Raw genomic sequence first — 20,815 nt, 5'->3', positions numbered from 1 at the left:
AAAAATCGCGGTGCGGGAATGTATCTGGGACATCCGCTGTGTTGTTAGGGGATAGCTGTTGTCTGGTTCTTAAAAACCAATAAATTTCACCAGTGGTGTTACTTAGAAACTAATGCCATATCCCTCCTCCCCTATGTTACAAAAAACCTTTCAAATTCTCAATACGTGTATTTTTTTTAATATTTTTTACTTCAAATGTCACAAAGTAAGAACCAAGCTCCACATTTTTTATGCGTGTACCATAAATAAACGGTTCGTCACTGAAGCTTTTTAGCTTTACTGTACAAAGCGTCCACGACCTTTCCCATCTCGTGAATCAATTCTAATGTGTTTTCGTAAGTTTTATCAACTGGCGTCTCGTCAAACACGACCAACACTCCAGAGCCTTGATCAAGGATGCCTAAAAATGGAAAAATCGCAACAAAAAAATAAATGGTTGGGAACGTTCTTGAACAAATTCATTACTAGGCCTACCTACCAGATCCCAGCCCAAGTAAGGGAACTGGTCATAACAAGTTTGTTTGAAGAGGACACACCTTATCTAGAGTGGGGGGGGGGGGGGGGGGTTGTCGAAGTCACTACCAACAAAATTTTATTGGCTTTAAAATATTATTTAAATTGACACGGCAATATTCAGCAAGCAAGAGTCATTGCTAGATAAACAAGAAAAGTGAGGGTTGAATCTCATTGCCGTTTTTTTTTACTGCTGGATAGAGGGGTGGCTATGCAATAAAGACACCATCTTTTTAGGTTGACGAACAGAGGGGGTGGGGTAGGGAGGGGGGGAGGCATGCAGGCAGAGATCACCATCTGTTTTGTGGTTTGATAGGTCCTGCTCGAGTATAGAAGTTTTGACAACTTTCCTAAGGTCCCTAAGGATTTAAACCAAGCCCAACCCACAGTTTAGATAAGAAGACAAGCTGAGTCAAAGATTAGCAAGAGCACGCCGGTGCAATGGATTAATGCGCCAGGGATAGACCTTTATCAAACAGCGGCCATGTTGAGTCTCAGGAGAATAAAGAGCTTTGTTTTTGCACGGTAAGCCTCGCACTGAATTCGCGTCTAACCGAGGCTTGCGGTGCGAAAACAAAGCTTTTTATTCCCCCGAGACACAACATGGCCGTCGAGTGATAAGATAATTTGGGGTAGACAATTTTGTAAGTATGTATAATAATAATATTGTCTGCGTCAAGGGCTTTATACAGAGAAAGAAATGAAAATCAGCTTATATAGAGTTGTGGCGTTTTTCCAATAAAGCACTTTCTTTCAAGCCAATCAGTATACACTTACCATGCAGCTTCTTGTCAAGAATCATCTGGGAGAGCTTTTTTTCTACCACATTCTTGAAAGCAAACAGTGAAAACAATGCAAACATTAAATCCCTATGTAAACTGACACATCTCTTGAAGAGGTGTATAATGATTAAGTCATTGTTTTGTGTGAGAAGGCAAAGAATTCAAATATTACACAATAACCATACACCAAGGTGTTCCCCTCTCTAATAAGGCACCACCGTTTTGGAGGTCTCAGCAACTTATTTTTAATATGCTCCTTTCCAATTGTCACAAAGATCAGACAGTATGTCTATAGGAAACTTCAATGAGGCAACTTATCACTGTGCTAAGGTAAAAATGACATTGCATCATCATCATCATCATCATCATCATCACCACCACCACCACCACCATCATCATCATCATCATCATCATCATCATCATCATCACCATCATCATCATCATCATCATCATCATCATCATTTTTATTAAAAAGTTATTTTCATATAGTACAGGAGAAGACTACCCACATATGGTGAAAGCTAATCGAGGCGAGTAAAAGAAAATAAGTTACTTTTTTTCATACATAACAGGCGAATTGGAAAATAAAAAGCAACTGATTCAATAGTAAATTAAATGGCAGCCAATAAACAACTAAATAATTAAGTAATTAAAACTAGCCAATAATAAATGTAAAGAAAGATATTCGCAAAAAAAGGGGGAATTAAAAGTATCAAATCCACATAGTACAATTATATTAGGTTTTCAGTTTTGCGATGAGCAACCATCAGTGCCATGCACATGCCTTTATTTTCTAACAGTAAGTTCATAGGTTAAACGTTTCCTAGAAAACTATTGAGTCTTATCATTCAAGGTTTATATCTTTCACCTGATAATAATAATAATAATAATAATAATAATAATAATAATAATAATAATAATAATAATAATAATAATAATAATAATTCTTCAACCTAGTGTATACTGGAATTGATCTAAGCTTAGCAACTAATTCCTTACAATGGTTAATAATGAAGACATGACAATTAAAAAAATAGCTGCATTGAAACACTTTGCTAGGTATACATACCAAAGGTAGATCGATACGTTTTGCCACATGTTCAATCTGAAAGGAAAGTGGGAAGGTTTTCAAAATCTTGTGAATTATAGTCACACAAACCTTTTTAAGTTTGAAGCTACAAATTCATTAGCAACAGATATGAGGCAAAGTTTGTTTGCTCTCTGTTTTTGTTAAAAGTGCTATCAGATTGCCAAACCTTGCTTGCATCATAGTCGACCGAAGCCACGGGGGGAGGGGGTAAAGCCCCCAGCCCCAACCCCCTTACACGGTCTCTGAATCAAACTATTAAATAAAATGTGAGTCATTTTTGTGATTAAAGCAGGGAGTGAGGACACGAAGGTGAACTGACCTGAACTCGAGCAAAGGGTTCGATGATTCTGCTGAGATTTTGCTCCAACAGATTGTCATACAGCGCATCTAAGTGTGTCTGGGAAATAAAAGAATCATTAGCTGAACATTCAATTTTGCAGACAATGTTAGATCTAAAGAAATCTTATTAATTTCTGAGCTACTGTTGGATTTCCGAAAATCTTATCTGGCCGTATTTTAAAGTCTAAATGACATTTTTATCCCTCTGAAAATCGAAGGGAATTAAACACTGTTTTACTATGTCAAGAAAGTTTGAGGCGCCTGTTAACCAAAGAAAACTCTATTTTTCTTCACAATGAAGTCCACCTTTCTGATGCAATTAGGAAAAAGGGAAAAAATCAAACTGGTTTGAAAATTTTTAAACCAAAACAGAACTTGAGTAGCGGCCAGTCAAAATGACTTTGAAAACCACCAGAGAGTTTTCGCAAAAGTCCAAAGTTGCCAAAATGATAGCATGGCGTAGAGTACTGCAATTTAAGAATTGGTTCATGCTTAGCGTGCGTATATCGAGTTATGGACGCACACGGCAAGTTTGGACATGAGAGAAGCGTAAGAGTTGCTCGAGGCGTAGCCGAGAGCAACTCTACCTTCTTGAGTGCTCTCCAAACTTCCCAAGTGCATCCATAACTTGATATACGCACAGCTAAAAGCATGAACCAATAACATAGTGAAAACAAAGTAACTATTCCTGGAAAACAGGTTTTGTTCCTGATTAATAACAAAAAACTCTGAACAAAAAAAAAAGGTGAAAGTGGTTTCTCATATTGGTTTAATCTTAACGTTTCATTCACTTTGACAAGCTCTTATAAATATACATTTTTTATGGTGTTGTCTCTCTGTAAAAAGTTTTTGATAACATAGCGGCGCATGCTTCCTTCATCTGACTTGCACACGTCATCGGATGGACACACGGCCGTGCGTGTGTTGAGAAATGTACCATGATGACGCCAATAGAAATTAGATTAGGATGCACGCGCTATGTTATAAAATGTTCTTACCCTTATTATAGGATCTTCAGTCAACTCTTGCTTGAAAGTGTTGAGGGCCTTTGGAAAAAAAAATTCAATAACTTTAATGTACGGCAACCAGCAATATGATACGAAAGTGCTTCTCAGACACTTTCTTGTGGGTGTCTATGCTTTTGGCAATAGGGATCCTAAGGAGGTATGATGGGGATAACAAGGACATCACAAAACAAACGGTTAGTACAAGTTTAGTACGTTTACAACTGCCATCTTCTGCAAAACATTGAATGTCGTAAAATGACAAAATTTAAAGTCGTATTAGTCTTATTTTACTTTCCTGAATAATTCAGCTACATTGTACAAGTTGAATCAAGTAAAGCAATCGTGAAGAAGTTCAAATAATGCAAACTTGTTATATTCATTCCCCAATGGTTACTTAGCATCCCTTAACTGTACCAACCTCTGCACGTTTCCAAAGAAAAGTTAAACTGTTTTGCAGTCCAAATCGGAACAACTCAATTTCCATTTCCGAGTTGTTTTGAACCTTGTTATGAAAGCAAGGCTTGGTGCATAGTTTTGTATGCCAACAAAACTAATTTTCACATGAAAAGCTTTGCACTTACCCTCACTTACATAATGAGGTTGAAAGCAACTCGGAAATAGCCTATCGTGAGACCATAGACTACAAGTGATAAGGGAAAACTGATAAAAACAGACAAACAGCTCAATTAATGGTTTACAAATTAAAGCCGATAACACTTAAGTCAGTGACCAAGGACTTGTTCATTACTCTACCTGCTGGAACTCTGACAGCGACCTATTGTGACTTGCATTGGCAATGCTTTTCATGGCAACCAACTGAAACATAAACAATTGAAAACAGAGAGATTAAGAATAATTATGTTTACGGCAAACGGTGAACAGTAGAAATGACCACGTCACCATGTTTCTTACAGGTCATAATACAAAAAGAAAATGCATTATTACTGCACCTGAGATCCAGAGTATCTTAGTGCCAGTTTCCCACTAATTATTGACTGTACATCATCAGGACTGCAAAGCAAAACAGAACAACATTTCAAACAAATCATCCTGGTAGAAATTTACAAAAGAAACCTGACTTCCTTTCCATCTTGAATTCAAACTTTTTTTTCCATAGATGTGCTTATGGTTTTTCCCTTTTCATTCCTAATATCAAAGTTCTAACAAATTCTCCTATCTTGTCACCACATGTTTCTTATAATAGTACCGGGGAGAAGTTATAAAAATAGCAAGAAAGTTCACCTTGGGTGATCATATCCTTAATTCTCATAACCTCAGGAGTTGAAAAAGAATTGATATTACAAGGAGAAATTTGATGCTGATCACCGTTAGGGCTTTAGGGTTACACTTGGTAAATCCTACGTTCCTGGGCACTATATCTCAAAGAATGAATAGGTTTTTTGGTCTCTTCTGAATGAGAGTGGACCTAATGTGAATGATTGGAATATAAAAGGATAAAACCTGACTATTCTAAAAGAGGAATGAAAACTTGTTCACTCCGTTCATTCTGCCCCAAGGAGCAGAATGCTTGGGATGGAATTCTAATGATAATAGAAAAAGGAAGAACAGTAGGTAATTATGTAATTTAAACACAAAAAAAAATGCCATTCCAAAATAATTCTCATACACTGTACAAGAATGCCTCCCAAACAAACATGCCAATTATGATTTTTTCCCCAAGCATAAATTAACACTTTGGTCTCAAACTGCACCAACTTTGATTTACTGTATCAGACAATGTATGGTGAAAAAATAGATAAAAGTCCATGCTTCATGAACAAGTCAAGAGTACCCTACGATGGCCAGCATTTGTTGAATGCAAGAATCAGGAAAATCTGAGGTAATAAACAGTATGGACAGTGGAAATCACGCTAGACACGGGGACCTATACAAGAACAGGCTGCAAGTGCCAAATTTAATTTAGAATTGTCAACTTGAATTGAAGTAAATTGTATTTTAAGTATTTCTAACAAGTTATGTGATACATAAATTCTGATGTAGTGTATAGATTTCATTGAATGTATACAGAATATATTTAGTTGACTTTAGTTAGTTTTCATTGTGATATAACTCATTAATTCAATAAGTTACTGCACAAGAGTTCAATAAACTAGATAATAATAATAATAATAATAATTATTATTATTATTATTATTATTATTATTATTATTATTATTTTTATTATTATTATTATCATTATTATTATTATTATTATTATTATTATTATTATTATTATTATTATTATTATTAGTTCAGTTTTATTTTGAAAAGCACATTTTATGCCAATAATTATTGTGTTATCACAAAATTAAATTTGAAAAATCTTGCGGTTCCCTTTCAAGTTCAAGTCAACAACAGCCTGGGTCAACTGACCATTACTCTTTGACTTACCTGTTAAGCATTATCTTGCACAAAAGCATATATTTCAGCGCTGATACTGCCTTGGGGTTATCAATGGAATCAAAGCCCTGAAAGAGTAACAAGACAGTCTGCTACATACAGTCTGCGAAAAATTTTACTTCAAACCATATAACCATTGGTATTAACTTTAATAATTTAGTTTGTTGATTTTCCAAAAATAAAAAGCTATAAGCTCTTGTAAACATTGTTGAACTGTACAAATTTCTCTAGAATGACATGTCCATAATGAAGACAACTTTATATTACATCTACAGCTCTGCAGTTGTTCCCAAAGAGATTGGACATTCGCAAAAATCCTAGATTTCAGATTGGTTTTTTTTTATGCACTATTTCAATAGTTTACTACAAAAGGAAATAACGATAAATCACAAAAGTAACATCATATCATCATAAACTATGCACAGAAAATCACAATTTTTTTTTTGTTAAGTTCTTAATGAGTTAATTCTGTTAACAATCTTGTTCCCAACTTGTTCTTGGACGTAATGTTGAACATCTTCAATACAGACACCAAAGGGGTGGAGCCAGGTGTCCTTAATGGAGAATTGTCCATCTCAATTTACAGATAGTTAGATGATGCCAATTTATCCGGGCAAATGATTAACCTGTCAGGAAAGTGGTTTTGTATGTGTAAATGATGTATAGACACCAATACAGACACCAAAGGGGTGGAGCCAGGTGTCCTTAATGGATTAATTATTGTCCATATCAATTACACAAAGTTAGATGACCCCAATATATCTGGGCAAATGATCTACATGTAACTGTCAGGAAAGTGGTTTTGTATGTGTAAATGATATATAGTGAGTGCACCATGATCATATTTGGGCAGTGTAAATGTGGCTAAATGTAATTTAGGCAAAGTTAACCTCGAAGCAATGCTGGTCAGCTGTTTTCCCCAACTATATTAGGGGTAGCCCGATGTCTCTAGCAGGGGCACCTCGTGACTTTTATACGCAGTTGCTTGCTTGCAGTTCTTTGCAAAGTGTTGTCTCAATTGCTTGCTGTTTGCGTGCCAGTTTGTGCTTTGTTTTTTCTGCTTGTACAATGACTGCTCGTCGAACCAACAACAGTTTGGCTGCTCATTTGGATGGGGAGAACTCGCCAGCGGATACCCTTCTGCCAACCGAGTCGCCAGGTCCTTCGTCGCTCGCTTCTGTGGTAAACACGGCGCCACAAACCTCTTCGACCGCTTCTGCGCCAGTTGTCCACGATCCCGCGCTAATCGCGGCTATCGTAGATGCCGTGAAAGCCTCGTTAGCGGCAGAAAAAGATGCTGGTTCCAGTGCGAGCAATCTGCATGGAAATGTTGCTAGCGCGGAGCCACAAGCAGTTTTGGGGGGCGTTCCCGCCCCATCGCCCAGCTTGTCACAGCAAACGGCGACCTTTCTCGCTTCTGGAGGCGCCTTTCCGGTGCAACAGGCGATATCCTCACCTTCAGCCACGCAAGGTAGGCCTAATTTTATTGTGCCATCCTTTGTTGCCACTTTTGCAACCCCGCGCTCGCCGATTTTAAGCACGTCGATCATGGCGGGCGCTTCTGTCCCGGTGCCACTCAGCGACAGCACGTTGGCTGCAAACCTGCCTTCGGGACCGCTACTCCAACAGCCGTTTGTTGTTGGCCCTGGTTTTTCGCCAATTCCGGCAAAAACGGTTAGCCAAATTGTTGCCGGCAAGTACGTGGATTTCGGGGATTTGCTGTCGGTTAACATCGTTCAGACTGAGCCGGAAACGCAAGCATTCCTGGACGGCCGGTTAGTGTTTTTGCCAAGCGCTAAAAAGCAACGTCGCCGCATCGAGGACATCGTGACTTGGTCCGAAGCCTTTACAATTTTTACGCTGATTCTGACGTCTTATTTTCCGCACCGGTGGAAAGATTTCACTTCTTACAAGCTTCTCATTCTGCGCACGTATCGCCAATTCAGTGGTCGTGTTTGGCTGGCCTACGATCAGGCCTTCCGCCAGCATGCTGCGGCTACGAAGCTCGTGGACTGGTCGACCATGAACGTTCAACTTTACAATTTTCACGCTGCTGGGGCCTCTGTGCGTTCTGGGTCTGGTGGCTCCTTGAGCGAGCTACCCGAACCATCGGGAGCTGACTCCTCTCAGGTCATTTGCCGGTCTTGGAACAGAGGCCGCTGCTCGGCACAATTTGCTTCGTGTCGGTTTGCCCATCGCTGCAGCACCTGTGCAGGTTCCCACCGTGCCTCTGAATGCTCTCGTCGTTTTGACAAAACGTCGTCTTTCGATCGCAAACGTAGTTCGGCGTCTCCTCCTTCCGTGCCCTCGTCCACCTCGAAAACCAGGCGTTAATGGATGTGCCTTTTTAACGTTTAGTCATAGCAGTACTTCTTAAGTTGTGTTCCCCTTCTTTTTGTCAATAGTAGCTAGGTTGGGCCATATTTGCTGCAATAAAGTTGTCAAGTTGTTTGAGTTTGTGGTTTGTTGTTCATAGTTTTCTCTGTGGTTTGCCCCCCCTTTCCAGCCTGGCTTGGCCGTATTTTAAAATAGCCTTTTTTCTTCCCAGCTCATCCAGTCCTCCCTCCTGTCTCAGCAGTTAGCCCCCTTAAGGTGGAGGAGTTTTCACAGGAATTGGCCAGTCATCCTGACCAGCTACAAGTTTCTTATGTCCTCCAGGGTCTCCAGCATGGCTTTCAGTTAGGCTTCCAATCAGCTCACAAGCTTAAGCCAGCTAAAAGAAACAAGCCTTCTGCTCTTCTCCATGCCCACGTCGTTGATGCGTATCTGGCTAATGAAGTCTCCCTGGGCAGGGTTGCAGGCCCCTTCGCTTCCTCCCCTTTTCCTCGTTTGCATATTAGCAGTTTTGGGGTAATTCCAAAGAAGGGCCAGCCAGGCAAGTGGCGCTTGATAGTCAATTTGTCTTCCCCAGGGGGTGCTAGTGTTAACGACGGCATTGATCCTCAGGATTTTTCCCTGCAGTATATTAAGGTTGATCAAGTTATTCGCATGGTCGCTCGTTATGGCCCAGGTGCCCTTATGGCAAAATTTGATGTGGAATCCGCTTATCGGAACATCCCAGTTCATCCAGATGACCGCTTCTTACTGGGCATGAGGTGGCGTGGTCAGTTGTACGTTGATCTCTCGCTTCCTTTCGGTCTCCGGTCTGCACCATTTATTTTCAATTCGGTAGCTGATATGGTTGAATGGATCCTTCTCCATAAGCATCGCCTTTCCGCTTTGTTACATTATTTGGATGACTTTATTACTGCAGGTCCTCCACAGTCCCCCCAGTGTGCTTATAATCTTAACACAGCAATCTCTGTTTGCCATCGGCTGGGGTTGCCTCTTCACGCTAACAAATGTGTGGGTCCAGCCACTTCTATGACTATCTTAGGAATTGAATTAGACTCGGTCAACCAAGTGGCCCGTCTTCCTGAGGACAAATTGCTTGCACTAAGGGAACTCATCCATTCGTGGATGCCCCGTCGCTGGTGCAGAAAGCGGGAATTGGAGTCCCTTATTGGCCATTTACACCATGCAGCTAAAGTAGTTTGGCCAGGGAGGGCCTTTCTCCGTCGGTTTATTGATCTACTGTGCTGCTTCCGTCACAAGGACCATCCTGTTCGGATTAACCAGGAATTTCGTCTTGACCTTCAGTGGTGGCAGCAGTTTCTCGCTTCTTGGCATGGCGTTGGGTTCTGGTTGTACCCTGGCATGTCTGCTGCCACAGATTTGGTGGTCACTTCGGATGCAGCAGGTGCGATTGGCTTTGGCGCCTATTCTCAAGGCCAGTGGTTTTATGGTGCCTGGTCAACGGCGCAGGCCAGGCAATCTATTGCATATCAAGAACTCTTCCCGTTAGTGATCGCTGCTCATCTTTGGGGATCGTTGTGGGCCAGGAAGCATGTCCTTTTTCGCTCAGACAACGAGGCTGTAGTCGCGATTCTCACGACCAGGACTTCGAAGGTTCCAGCTTTAATGCACCTTCTCCGTGATCTTCTGCTCTCGGCGGCGCGTTGGGGTTTTACTTTCACTGCTGCTCATGTTCCTGGGGTCGAGAACAAAATTGCTGATGCTATTTCTCGTTTCCGTTGGCAGGAATTCAGGCAACTGGCCCCGGAGGCTCATTCGTCCCCTTGTCCGATTCCGCAGCTCCTGTTGGACAGTTTAACACCTCCTCCCTAGAACAACGGTGCTTGTATTTCCTGGCCCAGGGTCTGGCTCCTTCCACCCGGAAAGCTTATGCGTCCGGTCAACGCAAGTTCGTGGAATTTTGCCGCCAAGCTGGAAAGCTTCACTCCAATGGCTCGCCTTGCCCAGCAGACGAGTGGACTTTATGTTTGTTCGTTTCATTTCTTGCAGATTCGATTCAGCACTCTTCTATTAAAGTTTACTTATCTGCAGTTCGCTCCTTGCACATTGAGCAAGGTTTTCCTGATCCTCTGCTTAATTGCCTGCGGCTTCAACGAGTGTTGAGAGGGGTCAAGCGTTCCCAGGGTTCCCCGGCTGCTCAGCGCCTTCCGATTACTGACAGCCTTCTTTTGGTCATTCACCAGGCCTTGGATTTCAAGCTTTTTGACCATTGCGCCTTTTGGGCAGCCTGCATGCTGGGTTATTTTGGTTTTCTCCGTGCTGCTGAATTTACAGTCCCCAATTTAGTCAGCTTTTCTCCAGCTATTCATCTTTCAGTGGCCGACATCTCAGTGGATTCGCGCCAGTCGCCAACTTGCCTCCGTGTCAGGATAAAAGCTTCGAAAACGGATCCGTTCCGTCAAGGCTGCCACATCCATATTGGTTTGGGAAGGGCCCCCCTCTGCGCAGTTCACGCTTTGATGGCATACCTCTTCCTACGGGGAAAGGCCCCTGGCCCCTTGTTCCTTCTTGCAAGTGGTCAACCTCTGTCTCGCGCAATTTTGACCGATTGGCTGCGGCAAATTTTCGCTACCGCGGGAATTGAGGGCAATTTCTCCAGCCACAGCTTCCGCATTGGGGCAGCCACGGTAGCAGCTCGCAACGGCATTCCTGATCATCTGATTCAGGCTCTGGGACGTTGGACTAGCAACGCATACCAGCTTTATATTCGCACGCCGTCGGAGGCTCTTGCGGGCTTCTCTGGTCAGCTGGTTTGACATCGTGTGTCCTTGCCCGTGGTTCTCCACAGCTCCCTCTACGTTGCGGTCGAGTTTAGCACCAAATTGCTTGGGGCTTGCACTGCAGTGTTTTGGGTGTTGCTCTGACGGTCAGCAGCCTTCAATTGGTAAGTGTGTTTGTAATTGTCGATGCATGCTACGCTTGGTGCTTGGGGTTGTTGGAGTCGGAGTTTCCATTTCACCCTTGTTCGCTGGCCCCTCCTTTTTCAAGCACCAAGGAGATCCTGGTTGGGTGGGGGCCGCTCGCAGGGTTGCCATGGATACCTCCTCCTCATGCAAGAGCATTGCCCGGCTCCACCAACTTCAAAGGCACCAACTCCCAAGCTCATCTATTGGTGATGAGTTTAAATGTGGCTAAATGTAATTTAGGCAAAGTTAACCTCGAAGCAATGCTGGTCAGCTGTTTTCCCCAACTATATTAGGGGTAGCCCGATGTCTCTAGCAGGGGCACCTCGTGACTTTTATACGCAGTTGCTTGCTTGCAGTTCTTCGCAAAGTGTTGTCTCAATTGCTTGCTGTTTGCGTGCCAGTTTGTGCTTTGTTTTTTCCCATCCCATCCCTCCCTCTCGGTGGGGGCTAGGTAAGTATTGGGTCGGTAAGTATTCCACTGAACTGTTCAGTGTGACGGTGCTTGGTGGGGGCCGCTCGCAGGGTTGCCATGGATACCTCCTCCTCATGCAAGAGCATTGCCCGGCTCCACCAACTTCAAAGGCACCAACTCCCAAGCTCATCTATTGGTGATGAGTTTAACAATGTGATGAATAACAAAAAGAGGCGTCTGTTGAGAGAGGTTTGACTGCTGTCTACATTCAGAGTGCTGTGATGACATTACAGAGTCATTCTTCAAAACTGGTATAATTACATGTAGTTATGTATTACTACATTTACATGCACTTGACTGTGAACCAAATTAAGTACGTGACTCAGTAAGTCAGTATTAGTAAGTAAATCAATAACACAACTATTATACTCAAAACTCTTGGATACTCAGGGCACGGGGAAAATCAGATTGCAAAATTGGTGCCCTGTTTATCTTCCTCAAGGCCATGAAGGAAAATACTAATTATAAAATTACCAATAGCTTAATAAACATTTCTGAACCATTAAAATGCTGTTACCTCAAAGGCTTCATAGAAGTAGGAGTATGCAGTTTTGAAGTCCTTTTCTTCAGCATGTAAAATGCCTGATAAGAAGAATTAAAACGGCAATCAAACAGGTAAGTTAAACATGAAATCTGTCCGTCCCATGTAGAACTACAGATTAGGCCGATCATCTGAGATGAATTTATGGATTCAACAGCTGGGAATTCTTTCCAGCTTGTTTCACTGAGCTCAGGCCTTGTGTCAACCCTCCATGATCAACAGCATTAGTTCCTGTCTCCCGTTCCCACTGCAATGAATAATTATAGGGTGATTCAAAAGGAAAATGGTCTTTTCGACGTGGCTTGTGGTTTTAGTTTAATCTGAGTTTGAAGCAAAACAGTGGCATATGTATGTACAGTAAAGGTAAGTTGAACAGTAACCAAGTCAATGTAAGCTTTCTATAGGTAAGCTTTTTTGAAGACTTTGTTGCTTTTGAATCATGTTTTTATGGTCATTTCTTTTTTTTTTTAACGTTTCAGTGAGTTTCAGTCAAATTTTTTCATCTAGTGGACTGTTTGTAACCTGCCGGGAATCGATCAGAAGATATGTAGTTGGCTGACAGTTGGCCAACAGTTGACCGAGAGTCGGGGAAGGTGAGCTGTTCTCACTTTTACCCTACTCTGGGAATTATGTGTTAGTCTGGAGGCATTTGTGCCTGTTTTGTATTGAGTAGTCTAGCCAGCCCAGCAGTTCACATGCACTTTATCAATGCTTATTGGATGGTTGTTACCTGACTGCTGATCTAACGATGCCTGCAGTTTGGGAGGACAGTAAATCCCATTTGCCGTTGTTCTTGCTGAAGTTAGTGCAGCCCTGTACAACATTGCAATCAATTTATTAAATTAATCAAAATAAAATTAGCAAACACTGCAACTCTCTCTACTTTCAACCATTCATGTCAGTAGAACGGAAAATCTTGGGAAACTTTAAGTAAAACTTTTAGTCTCACTTTCTACTTTTACTCTCAATGCAAGAAACAACTTTAGCTAGCGGTCAGAGCAGGCCCCAGTTGTTCAAAGAGTGGATAACTTTATCCACTGGATAAGTCACTATCCAGCGGAGCAGATGTACTCCAACTAACGCTTTTGGCAAGTTTTCCACACAATCCCATACTTAAATTTGACATATAATTCTACTTTATCCACAAATTATGGGACTATCAGGGAAATCTTGCACACATTTTATCTGCCGGATAGCGACCTATCCAGTGGCTAAAATTATCCACTCTTTGAACAACTGGGACCAGGACTTGAACCCACGACCTCTAGGTTTCAAGTCCGGAGCCCTAACCACTGGGCTATGCTGCCTCCCTAATTTGCAAGAGAAAAAAACGAACTGAAGGATTCTCAGGTACATGTACAGCTGTAGTTGTAGTAAATGATGCCATTGTGAAAATGGCCTATTCTAACCTGGATTTGGGAATGTTGCTCAGATTGTGGTACACCTTGCTTTCCAGTAACTGTACTTCAACAAGTAAAGCCTTGTCGTCCAGCTTTTTGAGCTCCTTTAATAGCTTTGAACCTTCAGAAAGACAAAGATCAAGATCAGCAAAAATGTTCAGTGATGATTCCAAAGGATTCTAACCATCTTTGTTTGAAAATTGGCAATCTTTTCAACATTTCTCGGAGCTTATATATGACATCAACATGAAATGAAACAAGACTCACCTATTTGTAATGCTTTTGAGTAGTCCTTCGTATCAAGATACAAACCCACCAATCTTGCCTGAAATACGGTGCAACAGAACAATGTAAATACATGTAGGACAATACTGCAGTACAGGTAATCATCACCATTTAACCCTTTAAGCCCTAACAGTGGTCAGCATCAAATTTCTCCTTGTAATATCAATGCTTATTCAATTCCTGAGGTCATGAGAATTAAGGATATGATCACCCAAGGTGAAATTTCTTGATATTTTAATAACTTCTCCCCAGTACTTTTATAAGAAAAGTATGGCGACAAGAAACGAGAATTTGTTCTTTGATATTAGGGATGGGGTTAAAGGGTTAAGAAACACTAATATACAGTAACTTATTTTTTGAATAGCTTCACCTACCTCTAGAGCTTGTCTCAAAAATGTTCTTTTCTCTTGCATGGCCCATTCAATGCACTCATTGCAGAGTTCAACCTTGTTGAGACGTAATAAAATCATTATTAATATTACTGATGCGTTTAGGCAATACTACCATTAGTGTCTTCTTTGCCTTGAAATCAAAATTACTCCAGGTATGCTCTATTTTGGAATGGAGACCAGTTATCATGTGAGAACTTAGTTGTGTACTTGGGTTTTGAGCAAGATACTTAATAAAGAAGAAATAGCTTTCTGTTTTATTTTCTTTAAAATGCAAGTGACCTGCACAAAAGAAGAACCAACACTTGACTGATTTCTCTTGTGTCCAAGACAGAAGCAAGCCAAGCAAAGCATTTGCGGTTGTGAACAAAGGAAATAAGGCAAGCATCAGTATCTTTTGTGTAGGTCACCTGTATTTTTTCCGTTTCAGCAAGTGGAGAACCCCCGAAAAATTTCTGTTTTATCCGAATGTAAGACTTGCAGTTCAACTGGTTAAACTGAAAATTTTGGCTAAATAGAAAGCACTGCAGGACATTCATTATTGAAATTCATTCAATTATAGAAGATCAAAGTTTGCAACAAATGGTAATCAATGACAATTGCGTTACTGACAGTGAAATGCAGGTAAAAGCAACTGCCCTACAAACCCCTTGAAATATTAAATAAAATTAATTGACTTGGTTTAATGAGGGTATTGGAAACCGGTCGCTTCGCCTACAGGTCAACTCACCTACACGTTAACTCGCCTACAATGAAGTTAACTCGCCTACACATGTGAAGTTAATTCGCCTACACATTCGAAGTTGCTTTGAAATGAAGACTTTTGATGTTATAACATAAAGCATTAATGAAAACTAAGAGGTAAAAATTAACCACAATATTTGTATAATGTATGACAATGTTTTGGATTTTCATAAGGTACTAAATTGAGTTAAGGATGGTGCCTACTAATTCAATAGTATTTTCTGTGGTATAAGAAAATTTTTCAGAGAAAATTAACCACAATATTTGTATAATGCTTTAAAATAAAAGACAATGTTTTGGATTTGCATAACGTTTGCTACGATCTTCGTTCCCCACATATTCCTTAACTGGTATGGCAGATAGAAAAAAAAAATAGAAAAAATTTATTTTGAAATCATTTACATATAATTTATTCCTCGCGAAGCGAGGGCTGAAGGCCCGAGCGTAGCGAGGTTAATAAATTTGTCGGGCCGAAGGCCCGCCGAAGGCCGCGCTCGGGAGCTAAGCCGTGAAAATTCGAGCCGAACATATATTTATATATATGTATGTATGTATGTTTATATATTTCCGTGAAGGTGTCCGCATATTGCCTAGCAACGGTGAAAAACAAAGTATGAATGACGTCAGGTTGTCTGGCGTCGTCTGCAGCAAAATTTGCATACATCGGGAAAGTTTGCGTGTCGGATAAAATGTAATCAATATTCCCTGGATACAGATCAATCTCTCCAGAATCTTTTCCCTTTCTTCCAGAAATCTTTTTTGTGAAAGATTGCATTGAAGAAATTACACGTTTTGTGGCCGCGGTAAAATAATTTTCCGTGGGAAATAAATTCATCGATGCACGCCCGTTGTACATTTCATCTCGTCAGAAATAGATTTTTAACCGCAAACCGCAAACTAGCCTGTGGAACTACGAAAAGACCATGCTCATCAAAATAGTTGCTATGTTCACAAAACCTTTTAATCTCCTCATTCGATGCTACAATACGAGTAAAGAGGGCTTTCCACCCAGCCCCAGCCTCGCGAGGTTTTGCGAGTCACGTATTTCTAGTAGTGAAAATAATCTGTTTCTTCCCTCAGTAAATAAAGAAATGGATGTCAGCAGCAGGAAGGTGGCAGATGCCCTTTTATTTGCTGATTCAACTGTTACACGTCAGAGAAGCCAGGCTCGCTGCCCTTCATGTCAGGTTGGTTTCGGAAAAGAAGCTGAAACGAATCCAGCGGAAGATCTATCGATCGTTACAAAGCAAGATTTTTGATCACTGGGAGAACTACTTAGAGAACCACACCACAGTTCAACAGCTTTTGAGGGCATGTGGACATTAAATGGGCCAGTTCGCAGCAATTAGTTTTTTTTTTCCGTTCATCTAGAAGTAAATTTAACTAAATTCTTGAACCTTCTGACATTATTTAGCTTTAAGTTGTGGGTTACGGTTACTAGTATAGACAATTTAGTTGTAATTTCAAGTTTGGATATCAAATCAAGTGTTTTCCAGTTTCATAACATTTACAAGTGTGGGTTATTTTTTCTATAGTTCCAAATCTAAAAATCATGTTTACTATACTTATGTATAATACACTATGTACTTATTTATTAAACTTATGTATATTATACTGTATTGAGCTAATTCAACTTAATTCTTGGAACCTTTCAACATTATTTAGCTTTAAGTTGGGGGTTAGGGTTACAAGTAATTTAGCTGTAATTTCAAGTTTAAATATCAAATCAAGTGTTTTCCAGTTTCATAAAATTTACAAGTGAAGGTTATTTCTTCTATAGTTCTATAGTATCAAATCAAGTATAGGTTATTTCAATATTCACAAGTGTGGGTTATTTCTTCTTAAGTTCTAAGTCTAAAAATCATGTGCTTTCCAGTTTTGCAGTTTTTGTAGCTATATTATACTACATTGAGCTTATTCGACCTTATTCTTGGAACCTTCCATTTAGCTTTAAGTTGGGGGTTAGGGTTACAAGTATAGACAATTTAACTGTAATTTCATTTAATTAATAAGAAAATTTAGAAGGTTTAAGCTTAATTAAAAGGACGAAATGTCATACACATACAGTGTAAACCTTAATATGTAAATAAGCTTAAATGAAACATTGATGTACACTAAATAAAAATACATACGGGTTAAAAAATGTTGTTTTAATTTGTGGCTTATTATAATGCGTGGTGTTGACAAAATGAAATAGATGGTTCGACGGTACGACTGTCCGCTGTAACTTTCAAAATGCCGTATTTTACAATCGAAACATTTGTTATTACATTTCGAGACCCCTCTCGGGAGCAGAAATTACTTACCTATTTACTTTAGTGATTCCTTGGATGGTACAGTACCGCTCAAAAGTAAGTTACCACCCTCTCGCGAGACGCGATTCTCGTCTCGAGAGACGAGAGTCTCGTCTCGAGAGACAAGATACTCGTCTCGCGAGACGGTGTAAAAACTGTAAGTACATTTACTAAGGCTTGACTTTTTCGCGAGAGTTTTGCGAGGATATCAAGTTGAGTGTCAGTTTAAGCGAACGACGGCTGCGAAGACCTGTTTATAAATCTGTCATTGCGCATTTATTCGGAAGTGGCACGTTGGGTTATTGGAACTAATGGCTAATAAAAAGCGACTTCGTGTAAATGTAAATAAAACGAAAATGTAATAAATATGATAAGTTGGATCTTTTATAGTTTTTTTTTATGAAGCCATTGCGTTACACTTTCTTGAACACATTGAGGATGTCGTATGTTTCACTTGCAAGTTCGCGTTGAGTTGGTTTTCAAGTGCAAATTGTTTCGTTTCTTATACATCCAAGTTCAATGCGTTTGAAGGCGAAATCGCAATGCTTTGCAAATGAAACTTTCTGATCAAAATCTCCAGTTTCGAAGGTTGAGATGTAAGTGCGGCGCGGTAACCTTTGACATCTTCGCGTTGCCGATATGCAAATTCGGTGCTCAATGAACTGAAATCAATTCTAAACCAGAACTACACAGTATACGCCAGCTCTTCAACAACGTTAGCGTTTTCGATTTTCTTTGTTCACAACTCTGTTTTTCTCCGTGGTAGAAATCGCATTTGCTTGCAACCACAAAGATTGAAAGAAGTTCGATTCCATAGCGGTAATTAGCAAAGCACGATACATGTCATGTATGCAAATTTGAACCGCGGTGAACTTTAATGTAGGAATTGTGTGTGTTTGCGGGAAAGTTTCAATTGCAAATTGATTTCCCGGCGAGTTCGCTTAGCGCATCGCTTTACAAACTCGTCGCTATTACACGTAAAACGAAACCTTTGAAGTGACTGAAGACATGAGGTTGCTTAGCGTATCGCTTTGCAAACTTGTTACTAAACGAAACCTTTGAAGTGACTGAAGACACGGTTTTTGTAAAATAAATCATCTCTTACATTGTGCACGAATCGAAACCTTTGAACTGAATAAAGACAAAATTGTTTCGAATCACATAACTCTTACAATGCGAACACGTTGGCATGCGTTTTAAAAAAGGCACGGACAAACGCATCACAAGACAAGTGCGCGAGAAACTCGGTGGTTTTCTTCTCACGAGAAACTCGGTAATATTCCAAAATTTTCGCTTCAGTGATTCTCGCGAGACGAGATTCTCGTATCGAGAGACGAGAGTCGCGTCTCTCGAGACGAGAATCTCGTCTCGAGAGACGCAACTCTCGTCTCGCGAGAAATGAGACGAGACTGGTAACTTACTTTTGAGCGGTACTGTATCCTTCCCTTTGTAAAATTTGGTATGAAATTCTCTAGTTTGGACACTAAAACTTTTAGGAACATTGGCAACAACTGACAACCCACGAGGCCCAATGAAAAACGTCCAACTGCGCAATCAAAATTGGGTATAGCCACTGACAGTCCAAAACCCAAAACCATTCAGATGGCAATTGATTGGTGGTTCGCTGTTATTTAGTTGTTCTGTATTTACCTCTTAGTTTTCATCAATGCTTTATGTTATAACATCAAAAGTCTTCATTTCAAAGCAACTTCGAATGTGTAGGCGAGTTAACCTAAAGTGTAGGCAAATTAACTTCACATGTGTAGGCGAGTTAACTTCAGTGTAGGCGAGTTAACCTGTAGGCAAGTTGACCTGTAGGCGAAGCGACCGACATTCAGGGTATTTACACTTAACAGTCTTTACGACTGATAAATCTGTGGCCCTCAGATTCCAGATTGAATTGGAATTTGGAAACGTTGGTTTTGGAGGAGAGGAGAAAACCAGGGTACCTGGAGAAAAACCTCTCGGAGTAAGGAAAAGAACCAACAACAAACGCAACCCACTTATGATGCTGACTCAGGGAATCGAACCCGGGCCACAATGGTGGGAGACAAGTGCGCCACCACTGTGCCATCCCTGATCCCCAAACATTTAATTTTGTCTCTACATGTACCTCCATTCCTGTTGTTGCTTCCATATCCAGAAATATGTCAACCAAGTTTCTGACCAGCTTGGCAGCTTTTGCTTTTGAAACTGTTTTAAGGAATGGTCTAATAAACTTGATAAGGCCACCAAGCTCTATCCAATGAAAAGTAATCACAGTCAATTTACTGAGATGTAATTTTAAAACATTTACAAGTAAAGATGATACAGTAGGTTCTGAACTGAAATATTTTCAAACTATTGTCAAAATTTGGCTTTGCTTTATACAACATGACTTGTAATGTATGTCACTTCAGTGATTGTAATTGCATTTGACGAAGGACAACGCATACTAATGGTGTCCCGCAAGTCACTTATGACTGTGGGTATAGGTCTGGATGCCATGCGATGTTAGGGTTTAGGCACCATCTTGGTAGGTGTAGGTCAGATTGCCTGGATCTTGTGTAGTAATTGGTAATCATACTGATACAGAAATAAGCCTCATAAACCATGCTACTATCATATTCGTGGCATGGTAAATAAAGCACACTTAGGGGTGAAAAGATTGTAGGCTCAGTGCTTGAAATCCATGTGTGTACACAAATTCCATGTACTTTCAGATTTCTTCGATGTTTTTTCGCCGTTTTGCCCAAGATAAGTGAAGTTATGTTAATTATGGGTACATGTGCCAATCACCATCTTTTTCAGTACAGTAGATTGAAGTAGATATTTTGTCAAACTTTTAATTAAATTCATCCCCAATTTAACTCTAATATATATAACCTCACCTTCTGCTTTTCCATGCTTTGAAAGCATTTTTCCAAGACTAAGGATGGCTTGTTCTTTCATTTTCATGCCTTCTTCGTCACTGGCTTCAAAGTCACGTTTTACTACCATACCAAAAGACAATTGAAGAAAGAATTCATGAAGAAAACTTCTCGGTACTGACAAGATCGACTATCCAGAAAAAAAGTATTTTTGAGAAAAAAAAAGTGTAACAATAACTTAACGTTTGATGAAAAGTGTTTTACCTATTGAGGAGAGCAATTCCATGGCCTGTTCCGGCGAGGAATTTGACAATTCTTCAGCTACCTCAAGTTCGTTCGCCATCTTTGATTTCCTTCTCACCGATTTACCCACAGTGCAATGCAATCAGTCTGCAATGTCATCCTCTCCTCAGACACCTTCGTTTCTGGCGAAGATTTCCGAAAAGTCA

The 20,815-nt window shown here is 40.4% G+C and overlaps 2 protein-coding genes across 2 annotated transcripts; one reads left to right on the top strand and one right to left on the bottom strand.

The window, feature by feature from the left end:
* Positions 1-155: 155 nt before the first annotated feature.
* Positions 156-20,772, bottom strand: LOC146452401 (26S proteasome non-ATPase regulatory subunit 11-like). Its single transcript, XM_085097928.1, has 16 exons — positions 20,631-20,772; positions 20,388-20,489; positions 19,631-19,755; positions 14,465-14,536; positions 14,073-14,130; positions 13,815-13,926; positions 13,136-13,218; positions 12,382-12,446; positions 6,123-6,199; positions 4,682-4,742; positions 4,485-4,547; positions 3,723-3,770; positions 2,705-2,782; positions 2,365-2,400; positions 1,291-1,342; positions 156-400 (listed from the first exon to the last, which is right to left on the bottom strand). Exons 1-16 carry the CDS (start codon positions 20,707-20,709, stop codon positions 258-260), a joined length of 1,254 nt encoding a protein of 417 aa, XP_084954054.1. The 5' UTR covers positions 20,710-20,772; the 3' UTR covers positions 156-257.
* LOC146452402 (uncharacterized) lies at positions 6,976-9,008 on the top strand. Its single transcript, XM_085097919.1, has one exon. The coding sequence runs from the start codon at positions 7,074-7,076 to the stop codon at positions 8,463-8,465; it is 1,392 nt and encodes a 463-aa protein (XP_084954045.1). The 5' UTR covers positions 6,976-7,073; the 3' UTR covers positions 8,466-9,008.
* Positions 20,773-20,815: the final 43 nt, after the last annotated feature.

Source organism: Pavona decussata, unplaced genomic scaffold (genome assembly GCF_977016875.1).
Source record: "Pavona decussata unplaced genomic scaffold, jaPavDecu1.1 SCAFFOLD_371, whole genome shotgun sequence".
Taxonomy (NCBI): Eukaryota; Metazoa; Cnidaria; class Anthozoa; order Scleractinia; family Agariciidae; genus Pavona; species Pavona decussata.
Note: the sequence above shows the minus strand (reverse complement) of the source record. Positions and strands in the feature narration are given on the sequence as shown.

Bases quoted from the DNA above. Each gene is read 5' to 3' on its own strand.
- LOC146452401 (XM_085097928.1), bottom strand. From the start codon at position 20,709: ATGGCGAACGAACTTGAGGTAGCTGAAGAATTGTCAAATTCCTCGCCG. The intron at 13,927-14,072 runs GTGAGTCTTGTT...GTCTTTCTGAAG, and splicing joins CTCAAAAGCATTACAAATAG to GTTCAAAGCTATTAAAGGAG. The intron at 3,771-4,484 runs GTAGAGTAATGA...TTTTTTCCAAAG, and splicing joins CGCTGTCAGAGTTCCAGCAG to GCCCTCAACACTTTCAAGCA.
- LOC146452402 (XM_085097919.1), top strand. From the start codon at position 7,074: ATGTCTCTAGCAGGGGCACCTCGTGACTTTTATACGCAGTTGCTTGCT.